Below are 14,550 nucleotides of genomic sequence, written 5' to 3'. Positions count from 1 at the left end.
CTGTTGCTCTGGGGTAGGACCTCCTTCCTGAGTAACAGTGCGGTCAGGGAAGGCTGGTCAGGCCACCTTCCCCAGACCCCTGTCCACATGCATCCCCGGGAGGCAGCAGCCGCAGGGCATCTGCCGGGGCAATGCCTGCTGGGTGGGGGCCGCCTTCCCCACTCCTTCTGGGATGGCCACTCCAGGCCTCGAGCTAGTGTCTTCGTGCCCAGGGGACCTGGTTCCAGCAAGTGTCCCTGGTTGGGCCAGGGCTCCCTGAGTTCTAGTTGCAGGTAATTCCAGGGACTGGCTCAGCCTGGGAAAACACAGGGATTAGACAGGGGATGGAACAGGGCCTGGCAGCTCAGTGAGCGCCACCCAGAGGGAGCCCCCAGGACCCCACAGGAGCCAGAGGCTGCCTGCCTCCTGGAGGCTGTCCGCTTGCAGAGCCAGGTGCAGGAGGCCGTCCACATGCATCTCAGAGCCCCAGGATTGGGTGGGGTGGGCCTGTCTCCCTGGGGCCATGTGGGCTTGAGCCCCATGGGACCTGTTCCCATCTCAGGGGCAGGGGTGCCGGGATGGAGCAGTGGCGAAGGCCAGGCGTGCGCCCCGGCTCAGAAGCTGCTCGTCCAGCCTGTGCGCTCTTGGGCAATGCTGGGGGCCACAGAGCCTGCTAGATGTGGCCCTGCCAGGGACCCCTACCCCCAAGCCTGGGCCCTCTAGTAGCTGGGAGGGATGGAAGGCTGGCCCTGGGCGTGTGCTGGCATGGGGGTAACTGGGCTGCTAAGTTCTGAGGAAGCCCAGGTTTACCCAGGAGTCATAAAAAGATTAACTCAGATAACCTAAATCAATATTTTCCCACTCTAGCCTCAGCCCTCACAGCTGTTTTCTGGATAATCTGGTGGATGCCCCACCCACCCTTGCCCCGCCCCTTCCCCCCGCCCTCCGAGGCCCACTGGGGATATAAGGCCCAGACCCCTGCCCTGGTCGCTCTCCTGCACTGCCCTCCGGAGCAGCCATGGGGCTGCCCTTAGCCCACCTAGTGGCCGCCTGCCTGGCCCTGGCCCTGGCTGGGGGCTCAGAGCTCCAGCGAGGTGAGAGGCTGGGTGGCCGGAGAGCCTGGCACGGGGAGCAGTGTCTAGCTCTGGGGCACCCGGCACTCTTGCTGGAAGGGCTTCCTGGGTCCCTTGCCATCACATCCAGAGGGCAGGATCCAGGCTGCATGGGGCGGCCTCTGCCAGGGCCCTTGTGCATGGCTCGGGGGAGTGTGTGGTGCCCAGAAAAAACGAGCTGGGGAGGCCCTGCAGGAGTCCTGAGAGGGCCAGGCCGACACAGCCCTCTGCAGAGTGGGTTCTGGTGAACGGCCACTTCCGCCAGAAAAGACACAGCAACCATCCCACCAGGCTGGTGCAAAGCATGGTGGGGATGTGCGTGTGGGGGCGGCGGCAGCCTCTTGGGGGTCCAGCACGGCCCCTCTGCTGTTGGGGGGTGCTGTAGACGAGGCTGGTGGACATGGAAAGGGGGGATGTGGCGGCTACCTGTGGGATGGGTGACGGGGGCCTGAGGCCCCTCTTCCAGTGGGCTTTCTGGGCTGAGACCCTCTGGGGTGGCTGAAGGTCCAACAGGCACCCTCCTACAGAAAGGAGCCTTCTGCTGGGGTCCCCAGGGCACCTCTGCCGGGCCTCCGGGCCAGCCTGGAGGCACGGGCTGGGGGCAGGCGAGGCTTGGCCTGAGAAGCTCACGCGTTCCCCGCGGTGGCCCCCTTAGAAAGCAGATCCCGAGACCACGGCCACAATGTCTGCAGCACCTGGGGCGACTTCCACTACAAGACCTTCGACGGCGACATCTACCGCTTCCCCGGCCTCTGCGACTACAACTTTGCCTCCGACTGCCGGGACTCCTACAAGGAATTCGCCGTGCACCTGAAGCGGAGCCAGGCCGAGGACGGGGGCCTCCCCCAGGTGGAGTCCATCCTGCTGACCATCAAGGATGACACCATCTACCTCACCCGCCAGCTGGTCGTGGTGAACGGGGCCCTGTGAGTGAGCTCGGCCGGCGTCCAGTAAGGGGGGAGGGTATTCCCTGCCGGCTCCTCAGAGCAAGCCGCCCCCAGCCTGCCTGCACTTGGCAGGCCTTGAGGTTGAGTTCAGGTCATGGGTTCATTCAACAAACATGGGTGCGTCCTCACCAGGATTCCTCCCTCGTAGACCAGGGGTCTTATTTACCCTGTGCATCCCTGGAGCCTGCCGGTGGGCCAGGGGTCCAGGATGGGGGTGCGTGGAGGCTGCTCAAGCCGCTCCCCAGCTAGAGTTACAGAAGCAGAGTGGGGAGCGGCAGCCCCCCAGCCTGGCCATTGTCCCTGCATTGTCTGGGGAACAATGAGGACCTCTTAAATGAATTCCTGTCCAGCGGGTTCCCGCCTGCGGATTTGCCCTCTTCCTGTCCCAGGGGATTCTGTTTCCCACACGGGACTCTGGCCGCGTCCCTCTCACCCCACACCTGGTCTGCCATGTGTGCCGTGGTGGGGTGAGGCGGTGCATGGGGTGTCCCTGACAGTGTAGGAAACAGCCCCCAGGTGATGGGTGGCTGGGCAGGGCTGGAGGACCTCGCCTCTGGCAGACTCTGGGGGGTGTCCCTCTGAGCCGCTGGCCCGGCCCCTCCTTCCTCAGACCCTATGTCCCCGGGGCTCCTGGGAGAGGCCCCTGCCAGGACAGTCACAGAGGGAGCATGAGCCTGGGCCGGGAGCCTTCCCAGCCCCACCCAGGGCCTCAGTCCCTGTGGGAAGACCCGGGAGACGGGCTCTGGCAGGGCAGGCGCTGACGGCAGGTGCCCCACAGGGTCAGTACCCCACACTACAGCTCCGGGCTGCTCATCGAGAAGAACGAGGCCTACACCAAGGTCCACTCCCGCGCTGGTCTCTCCCTCTCGTGGAACCGGGAGGATGCACTTATGGTGGGCACCAGCATCCTGGGTCTCTGGGCAGGGGCTCCTCCATCAACCAGGGCTGGGTGACCCCACGGAGGGCAGGGTGGGGGGAGGACCCCAGGCCCCTAGTGGCGGGAGAAGGGTGCTGGAGAGCGTCCCAGCCACAGAGCCCAGGCTGGCTGGCCGTGGGTGGACGCTCAGGCCCTGGGGCCAGTTGGCTGGCACCTAGCTTCCCCCAGAGCATGCTGCAGGACCCTCCCTCCTCCCGCCTGCCTGTCCCGGGCCAGCCTGGCCGGGGACCCACAGCTGGCTCACTTTTGTCCTGCCCACAGCTGGAGCTGGATGACAGGTTCAGGAACTACACGTGCGGGCTCTGCGGGGACTTCAACGGCTTGCAGACCTACTCGGAGTTCCTCTCTGACGGTGAGTGCTGGGCTGGGGCTTGGCGGATGGGCAGCGGGGCGCAGCTGCCGGCCGCTGACCGCTGACCGGCTGTGCCCCCAGGCATACTCTTTAGTGCCATTGAGTTCGGGAACATGCAGAAGGTCAACAAGCCCGACACGGTGTGCGAGGACCCCGAGGAGGCGCCCGAGCCCACGTCCTGCTCTGAGCACGTGAGTCCCAGGCCCCGGAACCCAGCCTTCCTTGGGGCAGGGCCTGCAGGCTGTGGGCTGAGGGGAGGGAGGACGCGTGAGCAGCCGCCCACCCATCCTTCCCGCAGCGCGCGGAGTGCGAGGAGCTGCTGGGCGGCGAGGCCTTCCAGGACTGCCAGACCCGGGTGCCGCTGGAGCTGTACGTGCGCGCCTGCATGCAGGATCGCTGCCAGTGCGCACAGGCCGACGCCTGCGTCTGCAGCTCGCTGGCTGAGTTCTCACGCCAGTGCTCCCATGCCGGGGGCCGGCCCGGAAGCTGGAGGACTGCCTCGCTGTGCCGTAAGCAGCCTGGGACCTGCGGGCGCTGGGGCTCCTCACACACAGCTGGGCGCCTGGAGCCCCCCCCCCCCCCGGACGGGACTGGTGTCTGTGCCATGCTACAGGGGCCGGGGACTGGGCGACCCCAGAGTCCCGGGACCTCGACCCTGTGGGCCGCCCCAGCGGGTGCTCAGCTCTGCCCCCTCCCTGGCTCACGAGTTGCCTCCGCCTCTAGCTAAGACTTGCCCCGAGAACATGGTGTACCTGGAGAGTGCCTCGCCCTGCGTGGACACCTGCTCACACCTGGAGGTCAGCAGCCTGTGCGAGGAGCACCCCGTGGATGGCTGCTTCTGCCCGGAAGGTGTGTGTTCTGGGACAGTTAGGGCCTCGGAGCTTGGCCCAAAGTGCCAGAGGTGGCTGCAGGGGTGGGAGGTGGGGCCCGGCTGACAGCACTCTCTGAGGCTGTCCAGGGTGACGTCGGTCTCTGGCGGCCTCAGGTACTGTGTACGACGACATCACGGGCAGCGGCTGTGTCCCCGTGAGCCAATGCCACTGTAAGCTGCACGGGCACCTGTACACGCCGGGCCAGGAGATCACCAACGACTGTGAGCAGTGGTGAGTCTCAGCGCCCGGGGCTCGCACCCAGGCAGGCGTGCCATCGTGGGCCCTGACCTGTGCCCCGCTGCCCACAGCGTCTGCAATGCCGGCCGCTGGGTGTGTGAAGACCTGCCGTGCCCCGGGACCTGCGCCCTGGAAGGCGGCTCCCACATCACCACCTTCGACGGGAAGAAGTTCACCTTCCACGGGGACTGCTACTACGTCCTGGCGAAGGTAGGCGGCCGGAGCTCCCTGGGTGGGTGGACATCCCGGGGTGGTGTGTGTGCGGTCACTCCCAAGCAGCAGCAGGAGAAGTGGGCTTCAGCCCTTCTGAGCTGCTGCAGGGTCCCGGGTGTGAGGACGATGGGCCCTGGCTCAGCACCCCTGCCCTTCCCCACCCAGGGTGACGGCAACGACTCCTACGCCCTCCTGGGAGAGCTGGCCCCCTGCGGCTCCACGGACAAGCAGACTTGCCTGAAGACCGTGGTGCTGCTGACTGACCAGAAGAAGAACGTGGGTGCCCCGCCCCTGTGCGCCCCCCACCCCGGGGTTCTCGGGCCCGCCAGGCCGTGCATACCCTTGGCCTTTCTTGCAGGTGGTGGCCTTCAAGTCGGACGGCAGTGTGCAGCTCAATGAACTGGAGGTGACCCTGCCCCATGTAGCTGGTGCGTCCGGTGGCCTGAGCTGTGTGTGGCCGGTGGGCCCTGCTGGGAGGCCACGGCCCGGGAGGCCGGGCGGTGAGGGCAGGCTGTGCCCCGGCCTCTGCGTGGGGCTGGGCATGCCGCCCTGGGTGCACCTTCCTGTGGGTGGTGTCCAGGGGCCTGTGGCCATTCACTGCGCCTGCCTTCTACTTTCCAGCCAGCTTCTCAATCTTCCAACCCTCCTCCTACCACATCGTGGTGACCACGGCCCTCGGGCTGCGGCTGCAGGTCCAGCTGCTGCCCATCATGCAGCTGTTTGTGACGCTGGACCAGGCCACCCAGGGGCAGGTGCAGGGTGAGTAGCCCCTGCCTCCTCCGCCCGCGGGCTGCCCTGCCAAGGCCCCACGAGGGGGCTGCCCCTGCCTGCCCGGGCGCTCCAACCCTGTGCTGCCCTCAGGCCTCTGCGGAAACTTCAACGGCCTGGAGGCTGACGACTTCAGGACGCCCAGTGGGCTGGTGGAGGCCACGGGCGCTGGCTTCGCCAACAGCTGGAAGGCCCAGGCGAGCTGCCAGGACCAGCTGGACTGGTTGGATGACCCCTGCTCCCTCAACATCGAGAGCGGTGAGGCTCTGCTGGCCCACCCGGCCTCGGGCTGGCGTGGCACCCGCTGCACGAGGTGCCCATCTGGCTGCCCGCGGCTTCCCGCCGCCCGGATGGTTTATGGTGGCCGGTGGTGGCAGTTTGCCCAGTGACTCAGTGGAGGGCTGGGCTGGCTCACTGCTGGGTGGCAGCCCTTATTCCTGGGTGGCCTGGGCCTAGGACGGCATGCCCTCCCACCCACCACATCTGGGGATCCCCAGCCCCTTGGGGTTGAGACACGGGAGGTGGTGGGCACCGTGTAGGGGGCCAGCCCTGTGGGGCTGTTGGGAGATGTTCCTGGAGGGAGGAAGGGTCTGGGCTTGAGTGCAGAGGACACCATGTCCATGTCAGCCTGGGTGAGCGGGCGACTGGCCGTGGGGCGTGTGCAAGGGTCCGGCCCCTGCTGAGGCTCTGACCCGCTCCCCAGCCAACTATGCCGAGCACTGGTGCTCCCTCCTGAAGAAGGCGGAGCTGCCCTTTGGCAGATGCCACCAGGCCGTGGACCCCACTGACTATTACAAGGTGGGTCTCACCTGCACCCATGCTGGCTGCCCGCCCGGTGCATGCTGAGCCAGTAAGGTGTGCTTGGAGTGCACGTGTTGCCAGGCGCACATGCACGTCTGTGTGTCTGTGTGTGTATGTGTGTGCGGGTACCTGTGTGCCCATGGGGCGTAGGGGCCACACTGCCCCTCACTCTCCCGCCTCACTGCCTTGGTTCACCACCCAGAGGTGCAAATACGACACGTGTAACTGTCAAAACAACGAAGACTGCATGTGCGCGGCCCTGTCCTCCTACGCCCGCGCCTGCGCGGCCAAGGGCGTCATGCTGTGGGGCTGGCGGGAGCTCGTCTGCAGTGAGTGTCCCTTGCCGGCCTGTGGTGTCCGGGATGGGGTGGGGGTGGCGGGAGTGGTGGTCCAGGGAGGGTCAGCCCCTGCAGCTGTCTCCTGCAGGCACCAGCCCCTTGTGTGCTCTGCTCTAGGGACCGGGGCCGTGGGTTGGGTGGGAGCTGTGGCAGCTGAGTTCTGGGGGATGAGGGAGCCCCAGGATGGCTGTCCTCTCTGGACCCTTGGCCGGGTGGGCACCTGCTGTCCTGATGGAGGGACTGGTCCCTCCTGCCTCTCACTCTGACCCCCCTGGTCCCCTCTGCAGACAAGGAAGTGAGTTCCTGCCCCAACTCGCAGATCTTTCTGTATAACCTGACCGCCTGCCAGCAGACCTGCCGCTCCCTCTCCGAGGGGGACGCCCACTGTCCCCAGGGCTTTGCACCTGTGGATGGCTGCGGCTGCCCCGATGACACCTTTCTAGATGAGAAGGGCCGCTGCGTGCCCCTGGCCAAGTGTTCCTGTTACCACCGCGGCCTCTACCTGGAGGCAGGGGAAGTGGTCCTGAGGCAGGAGGAGCGCTGGTGGGTGTCTGGCCTGGGGAGGGGGGGGCTCTGAGGGAAGGCTCTATGTGGGGGAGCCACGCCCCCCAAGTGTGCAGGGTGCCTGGGGCAGGGAATTTGGAGTGGCCCGGCTGGCGTCTGCGCCCTCCTGTGATGTCCTGCAAGGGGACGGCCAGGCCCATTCAACCACACTCTCCCTCGCAGTATATGCCGGAACGGGAGGCTGCAGTGCAAGCAGGTCAAACTGATCGGCCAGAGTAAGTGGATGCTGCCCTGTGCATGGCCATCTGCCGGAGGCCACCCCCAACCCTCTCCTGCCCGTCGGAGCCCCGCTAACTGGAGCTAACGCAGCCCCCTCCGTCCCGCAGGCTGTGCAGCCCCGAAGATCCTTGTGGACTGCAGCAACCTGACCGCCCTGGCCCCCCGGACGTCCCGCCCCACTAGCTGCCAGACACTGGTGGCTGGCTATGTGCGTGCTAGGGAGGGCTGCTGTGGGTGGGCTGGGCTGGGGGATCTCTCTGCCTGAGCCCCTTCTGGAGCAGGCTCCGGTACCGCCCCACCCATGTGGGTCTGGACGCTAAAACCTGTGGACCCCAGGCCTTAGCGACACCCTGACCCTGGAGGGAACTGGCAATCTTCAGGGCACAGAGACCCGTTTAAGTGCCAGAGGGAGGCCAGCAGCCCTCCCTCATCTTCCTGCCTAGTGGTTGGCCTGTGGGGAGGGGTTCTGGGGCCAGGACACTGTCTGTCCTGCTGGGCATCTGCTTCGGACTCCCAGAGAGGGCTCTGGTCTCACCTGAACCCACCTTCCGGCTGCCCAGTACCACACAGAGTGTGTCAGCGGCTGCGTGTGCCCCGAGGGGCTGCTGGACGACGGCCGCGGCGGCTGCGTGGAGGAGGACGAGTGTCCGTGTGTCCACAATAATGCCCTGTACTCCACCGGGGACCAGATCAAGCAGGACTGTAACAATACCTGGTGAGCTGCCTGCCGGGGTCTGCCGGGCCCCTCTGGGCCGACACGCATGGCTCTGGAGCTGGGGTGCCATGTGCTTGGGCCAGAGTGGGTGCGTGCAGATGTCCTGTGTGGGCTGCCCGGTGGCTGTCCCCACAGTGGCCAGCATCCTGGCCAGGCGGCCTTCTAAGCGGGGTGAGGACCTTGGGCCCCAGGCCCCTTCAGGCTTCAGGTTCCCCTCCGGCTCTCTTCAGCACCTGCCAGAAGGGACGCTGGGAGTGCACCCAGTTCGCGTGCCACGGTACCTGTTCCATCTACGGGAGCGGCCACTACATCACCTTTGACGGGAAGCATTATGACTTCGACGGCCACTGCTCCTATGTGGCTGTTCAGGTGAGGCTCGACAGAGGCCGTGACCTGCTCTGCCTGCCCTGAGATTCTAGGTGACCTGGGAGCGGGAGGGCCAGCCATCTTTAGCCCAGACCCTACAGGGTCAAGAGGCACTGGGTGTCTAGCAGCGAGTGGGGTGGGCACAGTAAAGCCTTGTCTGTGACCCTCCTGCAACCCAGAGGGGAGGCAAGGGGTTGACAGGGCCGTCACAGGAGCTAGGGACCTGTGAGTGAGTGAGTGAGTGAGTGTGTGTGTGTGTGTACACGACAGGCCCCGGGGGTCTCCGAGCCTGGACCCATGGCACTGTTACCATGTGGCCCTGCCACGTTGGGTTGGGGCCTACTCCTGCAGAGCCAGGGTCTGCCTGCTCAGCAGGCTGCTGTGCCCCGCTGGCTGGGGCGGGCACACCCTGGGGCACCCCTGTGCTGGCCGTCCAGGCTGACGTGGCCCTGTGGACCCCCAGGACTACTGCGGCCAGAACTCCTCCTCGGGCTCCTTCAGCATCGTCACCGAGAACATCCCCTGCGGCACCACCGGGGTGACGTGCTCCAAGGCCATCAAGATCTTCATAGGGGTGAGTGGTGCCCGTGTCCGGGAACGGCAGCCATGGGGCCTGCGGGACTGCTGGTGACTGGCCTCTCCTCCGGCAGGGGACGGAGCTGAAGTTGGAGGACAAGCGTCTTACGGTGATCCAGCTGGAGGAGGGCCACCACGTGCCCTACACCACGCGGGAAGTGGGCCAGTACCTGGTGGTCGAGACCAGCACCGGCATCATCGTCATCTGGGACAAGAAGACCTCCATCTTCATCAGGCTGGACCCCTCCTACAAGGTGGGCTGACCCCGGGCGCCTTCAGCAGCGTGGGGGTGCGCCGCTGCCCCTCCCGCCTCCCTGGAGCTCCTGAGGCCCGGTGCTTGCCTCCGCAGGGCACCCTGTGCGGGCTGTGCGGGAACTTCGACGACCGCACTAGCAACGACTTCACCACGCGGGACCACCTGGTGGTGAGCAGCGAGCTGGACTTTGGGAACAGCTGGAAGGAGGCCTCCACCTGCCCAGATGTAAGCGCCACCCCAGACCCCTGCAGCCTGAACCCGCACCGCCGCTCCTGGTCGGAGAAGCAGTGCAGCATCATCAAGAGCCAAGTCTTCAGCGCCTGCCACAGCAAGGTGCGCGGGCCTGCGGCCTGGGCGGGGCTGTGGGCGGGGCCGCCGCGGGCAGAGCGGGCCTGGGCGGGGCTACTGCAGACAGAGGGTCTGGGCGGGGCTGTGGGCGGGGCCACCGCGGTGTGGGCGGGTCTACTGCAGACAGAGAGGGCCTGGGCGGGGCTATGGGCGGGGCCACTGGAGACAGAGCCTGAGGGGGGCTGCGGGCGTGGTCTCTGCAGACTGAGCAGGGCCTGAGCCGGGCCACTGGGGTGGGAGCAGGACCCTGCGGAGCTATGGGCCGTGAGCAGGGCCTAGGTGGGGGTGGGGTATCATGGGCGGGGCCACACAGATAGCGATGGGCCGCTGGGCCTTGCGAGAGGCCATGTGAAGGGCACAGTCGTAGGTCGTATGTAGAATAAATTTTTTACATAAAGCCAGGGGCCTCCCCTGCTCTCCAGGTGCACTAGGGCCCGCTGGAGTCCCCTCACACGGGGGAACTTGTCCTCCACCTTGGCTCTCTGTCCATTGGACAAGTGACTAGAGGGCGGGGCTTCCTTCTGAGGCTCGTGGCTGGGGGTGCAGGAGGGCCCCATCCTTCCTCCACCTTTGCTGGCTCACCAGGTTTGGGACTGCCCTCTTCCCATGAGACCCTGGAGGCCCCAGAGGCTGGGAGACGGGCCCTGAGCCTCGCGGGCAGAGGTACTGGCCCGTGAGGGTGGCCTGGCCCCGAGCACTCCTGGTATTCTTCCAGGTGGACCCCACAGTCTTCTATGAGGCCTGCGTGCAGGACTCCTGCTCCTGCGACACGGGTGGGGACTGCGAGTGCTTCTGCTCCGCCGTGGCCTCCTATGCACAGGAGTGCACCAAGGCCGAGGCCTGCGTGTTCTGGAGGACGCCGGACCTGTGCCGTGAGTGCCCACTGCCGCGGCCCGGGGCTGCAGCCGGGGTGGAAGGGGCGTGTCGTGCCACCAGCCCCCATAGCTCCTCAGGTGGCCTTCCAGGGGCCACTGTGAGGCCTGGGGTGGCCGGCTGTGTGTCCCTGTCACGCCCCCGCCAGCCTCACTTTGCCTTCCTGAATCCGAACCTTCCCCGTTCCCCCATCCTCTCTCAGCCATATTCTGTGACTACTACAACCCCCGGGACGAGTGTGAGTGGCATTACGAGCCCTGCGGGAACCGCAGCTTCGAGACCTGCAGGACCATCAACGGCATCCACTCCAACATCTCTGTGTCCTACCTGGAGGGTGAGCGGGGCAGGCCTCCCAGTGGAGGCGGCAGCCCCACCGGTGGGCCCTGCGGGGCTCCAGGCTGCTCAGAGAGGCCAGGGGACACCCAGAGAGAGGCCCAGGGCGAGACCCGAGGCCCAGGCAGGGCAGGCTCACCTGGAGGCAGCATTTGGTCACTGAACAGTGGGCATGGAGCCTGAGCTAAGGCCCTGCCTTCATAGGAGAGGCAGAAAAGAAGCAGGTTAACACAGAGGGCTGCGCTGGGCGTTGGGGGCGCACGCTTGTAATTCCAGTATTTGGGAGGCTGAGACAGAAGGACCACACAGGTTCGAAGCCAGCCTCAGCTACTTAGTGAGGCTCTCAGCAACTTAGTGAGACCCTGTTTCCAAATAAAGTATAAAGTAGGTCTGGGAGTGTAGCCTGGAGGTAGAAAGCCCCTGGGTTCCATCCCTAGTACCATTAAAAAAAAAATGCAGAGGGCCAAAAGATCCAGGCCCACCTGGGAAGGGCCTGACGAGGCAGGGACAATGGGGAGGGCCCAGTGGACTGGGGTCCTCCAGGCCGGTCCAAGTCCCGTGCCTTATGCCCACCAGGCTGCTACCCCCGGTGCCCCGAGGACAGGCCCATTTATGACGAGGACTCGAAGAAATGTGTCGCCGGGGACAAGTGCGGCTGCTACATTGGGGATTCCCACTACCCGCCCGGAGCATCGATCCCCATCGAGGAGAACTGCACATCTTGGTACTGAAGTACACATTGCAAGGGGCCCAGGGAAGGATGGCGCACACAGAGGCACGTACGCAGCACACATGTGCAAAGTACACACAACCACAGGCCACACACGTACAACCTGTACACTCAAGCCTGCAACGCAGATACACGGCCACTCCACGCAAGTGTGCACGTGCAGTGCCTCAGGCCCGTGTACATGGGCAGTCACACGCAGGTGCACTCTCAGTCACTCACATGGATGCCCACAGGAGCCAGGGCACGGAGGTGCCAGCCACTCTTCACGGGGCAGGAGGCCTTCTGATCTCACACCCCCTCAGTCCAGCTTTACCTAATCCCCTCGTCCCCTGCCTCTGTCCACATCTAGAACCCAGTGAGATGGGGTCCTTCGGAGCTGGCCTCTGGGGCGGTGCCAGGGGCCCTGGGACTCTGGGGGGTGCCTGGGAGGGGCCCGCAGCACTCTCTTTGCTTTGCAGTGTGTGTGACGAGTCCTCGCAGGTCGTCTGCCAGCCAGAGGAAGGTAAGTCCCTCTGCTTCTGCCCCTCCGTGGTGGGCGGGCCGCCCCAGGAAGTCCGCAGCTGCCTGGTTCTCGGACCCATGGGCCTGGCTGGTTGGGTTGTTCTCCTGGCCTCTACCCATTGGGCGCCCCAGGTCCTGTCTGGCTCAGACCCTCTCTGATGCGCAGCCGCTCCATGGGGCTTACGTAACACAGTTTGCTTCTTATGGGAGCCGGTGCCCGATGGTGGATTCCGCGGCCCCTCCCCTGAGGTCCAGCTTCTGTGGTCTGATGAGGCTCCCTCCTTCAAAGGGCAGGGTGCTGGGGATGGGGTCCTGCTGGGACATCTGTCTGCCACTTGTTGAAAGTGGAGCTCAGGAAGCCTCCCCCACATGCGACAGGCCGGGAGATCTGGTCTCTCTCCCACCATGCTGATGGCCGACCCCCTCCCACCTCCAGGGAAGGTTCTCAACCAGACCCAGGATGGCGTCTTCTGCTACTGGGAGATCTGTGGCCCCAACGGGACAGTGGAGAAGCACTTCAATATCTGTGTCTCTACACAGCCACCCCCGTCCACCCAGACCACCTTCACGACCCTCTCCATCACCACCACAGCCCCCTTCACCACCACCACCACCACCACGGTCACCACCACGCCGCACACAGGTGAGCCCAGGCCGAGTCCCCTCCTCACCAGGGCCACGCCCGCCCTGCATCCCCATCTCGTCAGGGCAGGGCCGGGCCCTGCAGCCAGCCTCACTCTGCTAATCAACTGTGAGACAAGGTGATGTCGAAGTTCCTGAGAGCTGGGGAGATGTCCCTAAGGGCCAGGGACATCAGAGGGCTCAAGTGTCTCCTCTACGTTTGCTGTGGTTGAAACCCTCGCCATCACTGAAGGAGCTGTGGGAAGAAAAGGCTTTAACATGAAAAGCAAATGAACTCTCTCCAACTGTGTAACCATGTCTTTTTTCTTTTTCTCACTCTCTCCTGCAGTTCCATCCACAACTCCGAGTAAGTGACCTTGATACTGCCTGCTGATAAATAGGGCCGGGATGAGCACAGTCCAAACATAACCCTCCTCCAGAGGGAGGGCTTGGCCCCAGGACCAGCTGTAGGGCCGGGCCAGGCTGGGACCCTCTGCTTCGGGACCAGGAATGGGTGTATTTTGGGGATTCCTTGGTGTTTGCTGAGTATAGGGACTGAGGTGGGCCTTGCCGGGCTGTGAGCGGCCACAGCATCGGCCGAGGGGAGACAAAGCCTTCCATGCTTCTCCTTGCCGGAATGGCCCTTTGTTAATTTTACTTTTTGCTGCAAAAATTTGAAAGCATCAGAAGAGGGAAGGCTAAGCTGGGCCTGTCACAGGCAGACATGACCTTGGGTGGGCCCTTCTCTCTGGCACCCAATCTACTATTTATAAAGTGCAGGTGTGTGTAATCCTAAACACTGGCCCCAAACCTGGTCCTGAGGTGCTGGAAGAGGGGAGGAGCAGCCATACCTGGAGGATGCTCGGGGTCCCCAAGCCCTTCGGGTCATGGCGGTCTCCCTGAAGGACCCTCTCCCCAGAGCAAGTGACCAGAGCTGGCTTTGCTTCTTTAGAGATGTGCTGCTTCTGGACGGACTGGATCAATGAGGACCACCCCACCAGCGGCAGTGATGGCGGTGACCGAGAGACCTTTGAAGGCGTCTGCAGGGCTCCCGAGGACATTGAGTGCAGGGGAGCCACTGAGCCCCACCTCAGCTGGGAGGAGCTGGGCCAGAAGGTCCAGTGCAACCTCTCACACGGGTTCATTTGCAAGAATGAAGATCAGTTTGGAGTTGGACCATTTGCGCTCTGCTATGACTATGAGATCCGTGTCAATTGTTGCCTGCCAATGGATGAGTGTCCCGAGTCCACAAAACCTACAGCCACACCCACCTCGGCACCAGCGACCACGCCCACCGCTCCACCAGCCACCTCCACCCCAACGTCACCTACGACTTCCACCAGCCTGCCATCAACGCCCACCCAGACCACGTCACCCACAGCCACGCCCACTCCTCCAGCAACAACCACGTCTGTTTCTACATCAAATTCTCCCAGCCCTTCCACATCCTCGACTGTAGCAACACCCACGACTTCAGAATCGACAGGCACTACTACGACACCCACAGCCACGCCAGGAACCACCACGCCCGTGCCCACCACCACGCCCACGCCAGCGTCAACCCCGTCCACCGTCCTGACGACCACCACTCCGTGCGTGTCCGACTGCGAGTGGACCGGCTGGCTGGATTCTGGTAAACCCAACTACGAAAAGCCGGGAGCGGGAGGAGATTTTGAACTGATTGGAGATGTCTGTGCTCCGGGCTGGGCAGCGAACATCTCCTGCCGAGCTGTCATGTATCCCAACGTCGCCCTCGAAGAGCTTGGACAGAAAGTGGTATGTAACGTCTCTGTCGGGCTGGTGTGCAGGAATGAAGACCAAGTGCTAGGCGGACCCATCCCCATGGCCGTCTGCCTCAACTACGAGATCAATGTGCAGTGCTGTCAGGTGTG

At 64.5% G+C, this 14,550-nt stretch overlaps 1 protein-coding gene across 1 annotated transcript in view; it reads left to right on the top strand.

Annotated features, from left to right (window-relative positions):
• Positions 1 to 997: 997 nt before the first annotated feature.
• Positions 998 to 14,550, top strand: part of LOC308261789 (mucin-2-like) — a gene marked incomplete at both ends in the record, with an annotated part of 49,601 nt that continues 36,048 nt past the window's right edge. Inside the window, 32 exons of the mRNA XM_080693919.1 lie at positions 998 to 1,073; positions 1,747 to 2,017; positions 2,817 to 2,931; positions 3,237 to 3,327; positions 3,409 to 3,518; positions 3,626 to 3,836; positions 4,051 to 4,176; positions 4,313 to 4,430; positions 4,508 to 4,646; positions 4,815 to 4,925; positions 5,008 to 5,077; positions 5,271 to 5,408; positions 5,511 to 5,675; positions 6,121 to 6,215; positions 6,421 to 6,547; positions 6,844 to 7,099; positions 7,283 to 7,335; positions 7,447 to 7,547; positions 7,900 to 8,054; positions 8,285 to 8,423; positions 8,884 to 8,994; positions 9,071 to 9,250; positions 9,346 to 9,585; positions 10,316 to 10,472; positions 10,676 to 10,807; positions 11,383 to 11,530; positions 11,995 to 12,038; positions 12,474 to 12,680; positions 13,008 to 13,025; positions 13,611 to 13,902; positions 13,965 to 14,291; positions 14,467 to 14,540. Of these exons, the coding sequence (XP_080550045.1) occupies positions 998 to 1,073; positions 1,747 to 2,017; positions 2,817 to 2,931; positions 3,237 to 3,327; positions 3,409 to 3,518; positions 3,626 to 3,836; positions 4,051 to 4,176; positions 4,313 to 4,430; positions 4,508 to 4,646; positions 4,815 to 4,925; positions 5,008 to 5,077; positions 5,271 to 5,408; positions 5,511 to 5,675; positions 6,121 to 6,215; positions 6,421 to 6,547; positions 6,844 to 7,099; positions 7,283 to 7,335; positions 7,447 to 7,547; positions 7,900 to 8,054; positions 8,285 to 8,423; positions 8,884 to 8,994; positions 9,071 to 9,250; positions 9,346 to 9,585; positions 10,316 to 10,472; positions 10,676 to 10,807; positions 11,383 to 11,530; positions 11,995 to 12,038; positions 12,474 to 12,680; positions 13,008 to 13,025; positions 13,611 to 13,902; positions 13,965 to 14,291; positions 14,467 to 14,540 (4,597 nt within the window). The remainder of the gene's footprint in view (positions 1,074 to 1,746; positions 2,018 to 2,816; positions 2,932 to 3,236; positions 3,328 to 3,408; positions 3,519 to 3,625; positions 3,837 to 4,050; positions 4,177 to 4,312; positions 4,431 to 4,507; positions 4,647 to 4,814; positions 4,926 to 5,007; positions 5,078 to 5,270; positions 5,409 to 5,510; positions 5,676 to 6,120; positions 6,216 to 6,420; positions 6,548 to 6,843; positions 7,100 to 7,282; positions 7,336 to 7,446; positions 7,548 to 7,899; positions 8,055 to 8,284; positions 8,424 to 8,883; positions 8,995 to 9,070; positions 9,251 to 9,345; positions 9,586 to 10,315; positions 10,473 to 10,675; positions 10,808 to 11,382; positions 11,531 to 11,994; positions 12,039 to 12,473; positions 12,681 to 13,007; positions 13,026 to 13,610; positions 13,903 to 13,964; positions 14,292 to 14,466; positions 14,541 to 14,550) is intronic.

The sequence above is a fragment of the Muscardinus avellanarius genome, assembly GCF_963383645.1.
Source record: "Muscardinus avellanarius genome assembly, chromosome: 1".
Lineage (NCBI taxonomy): Eukaryota > Metazoa > Chordata > Mammalia > Rodentia > Gliridae > Muscardinus > Muscardinus avellanarius.
Note: the sequence above shows the minus strand (reverse complement) of the source record. Positions and strands in the feature narration are given on the sequence as shown.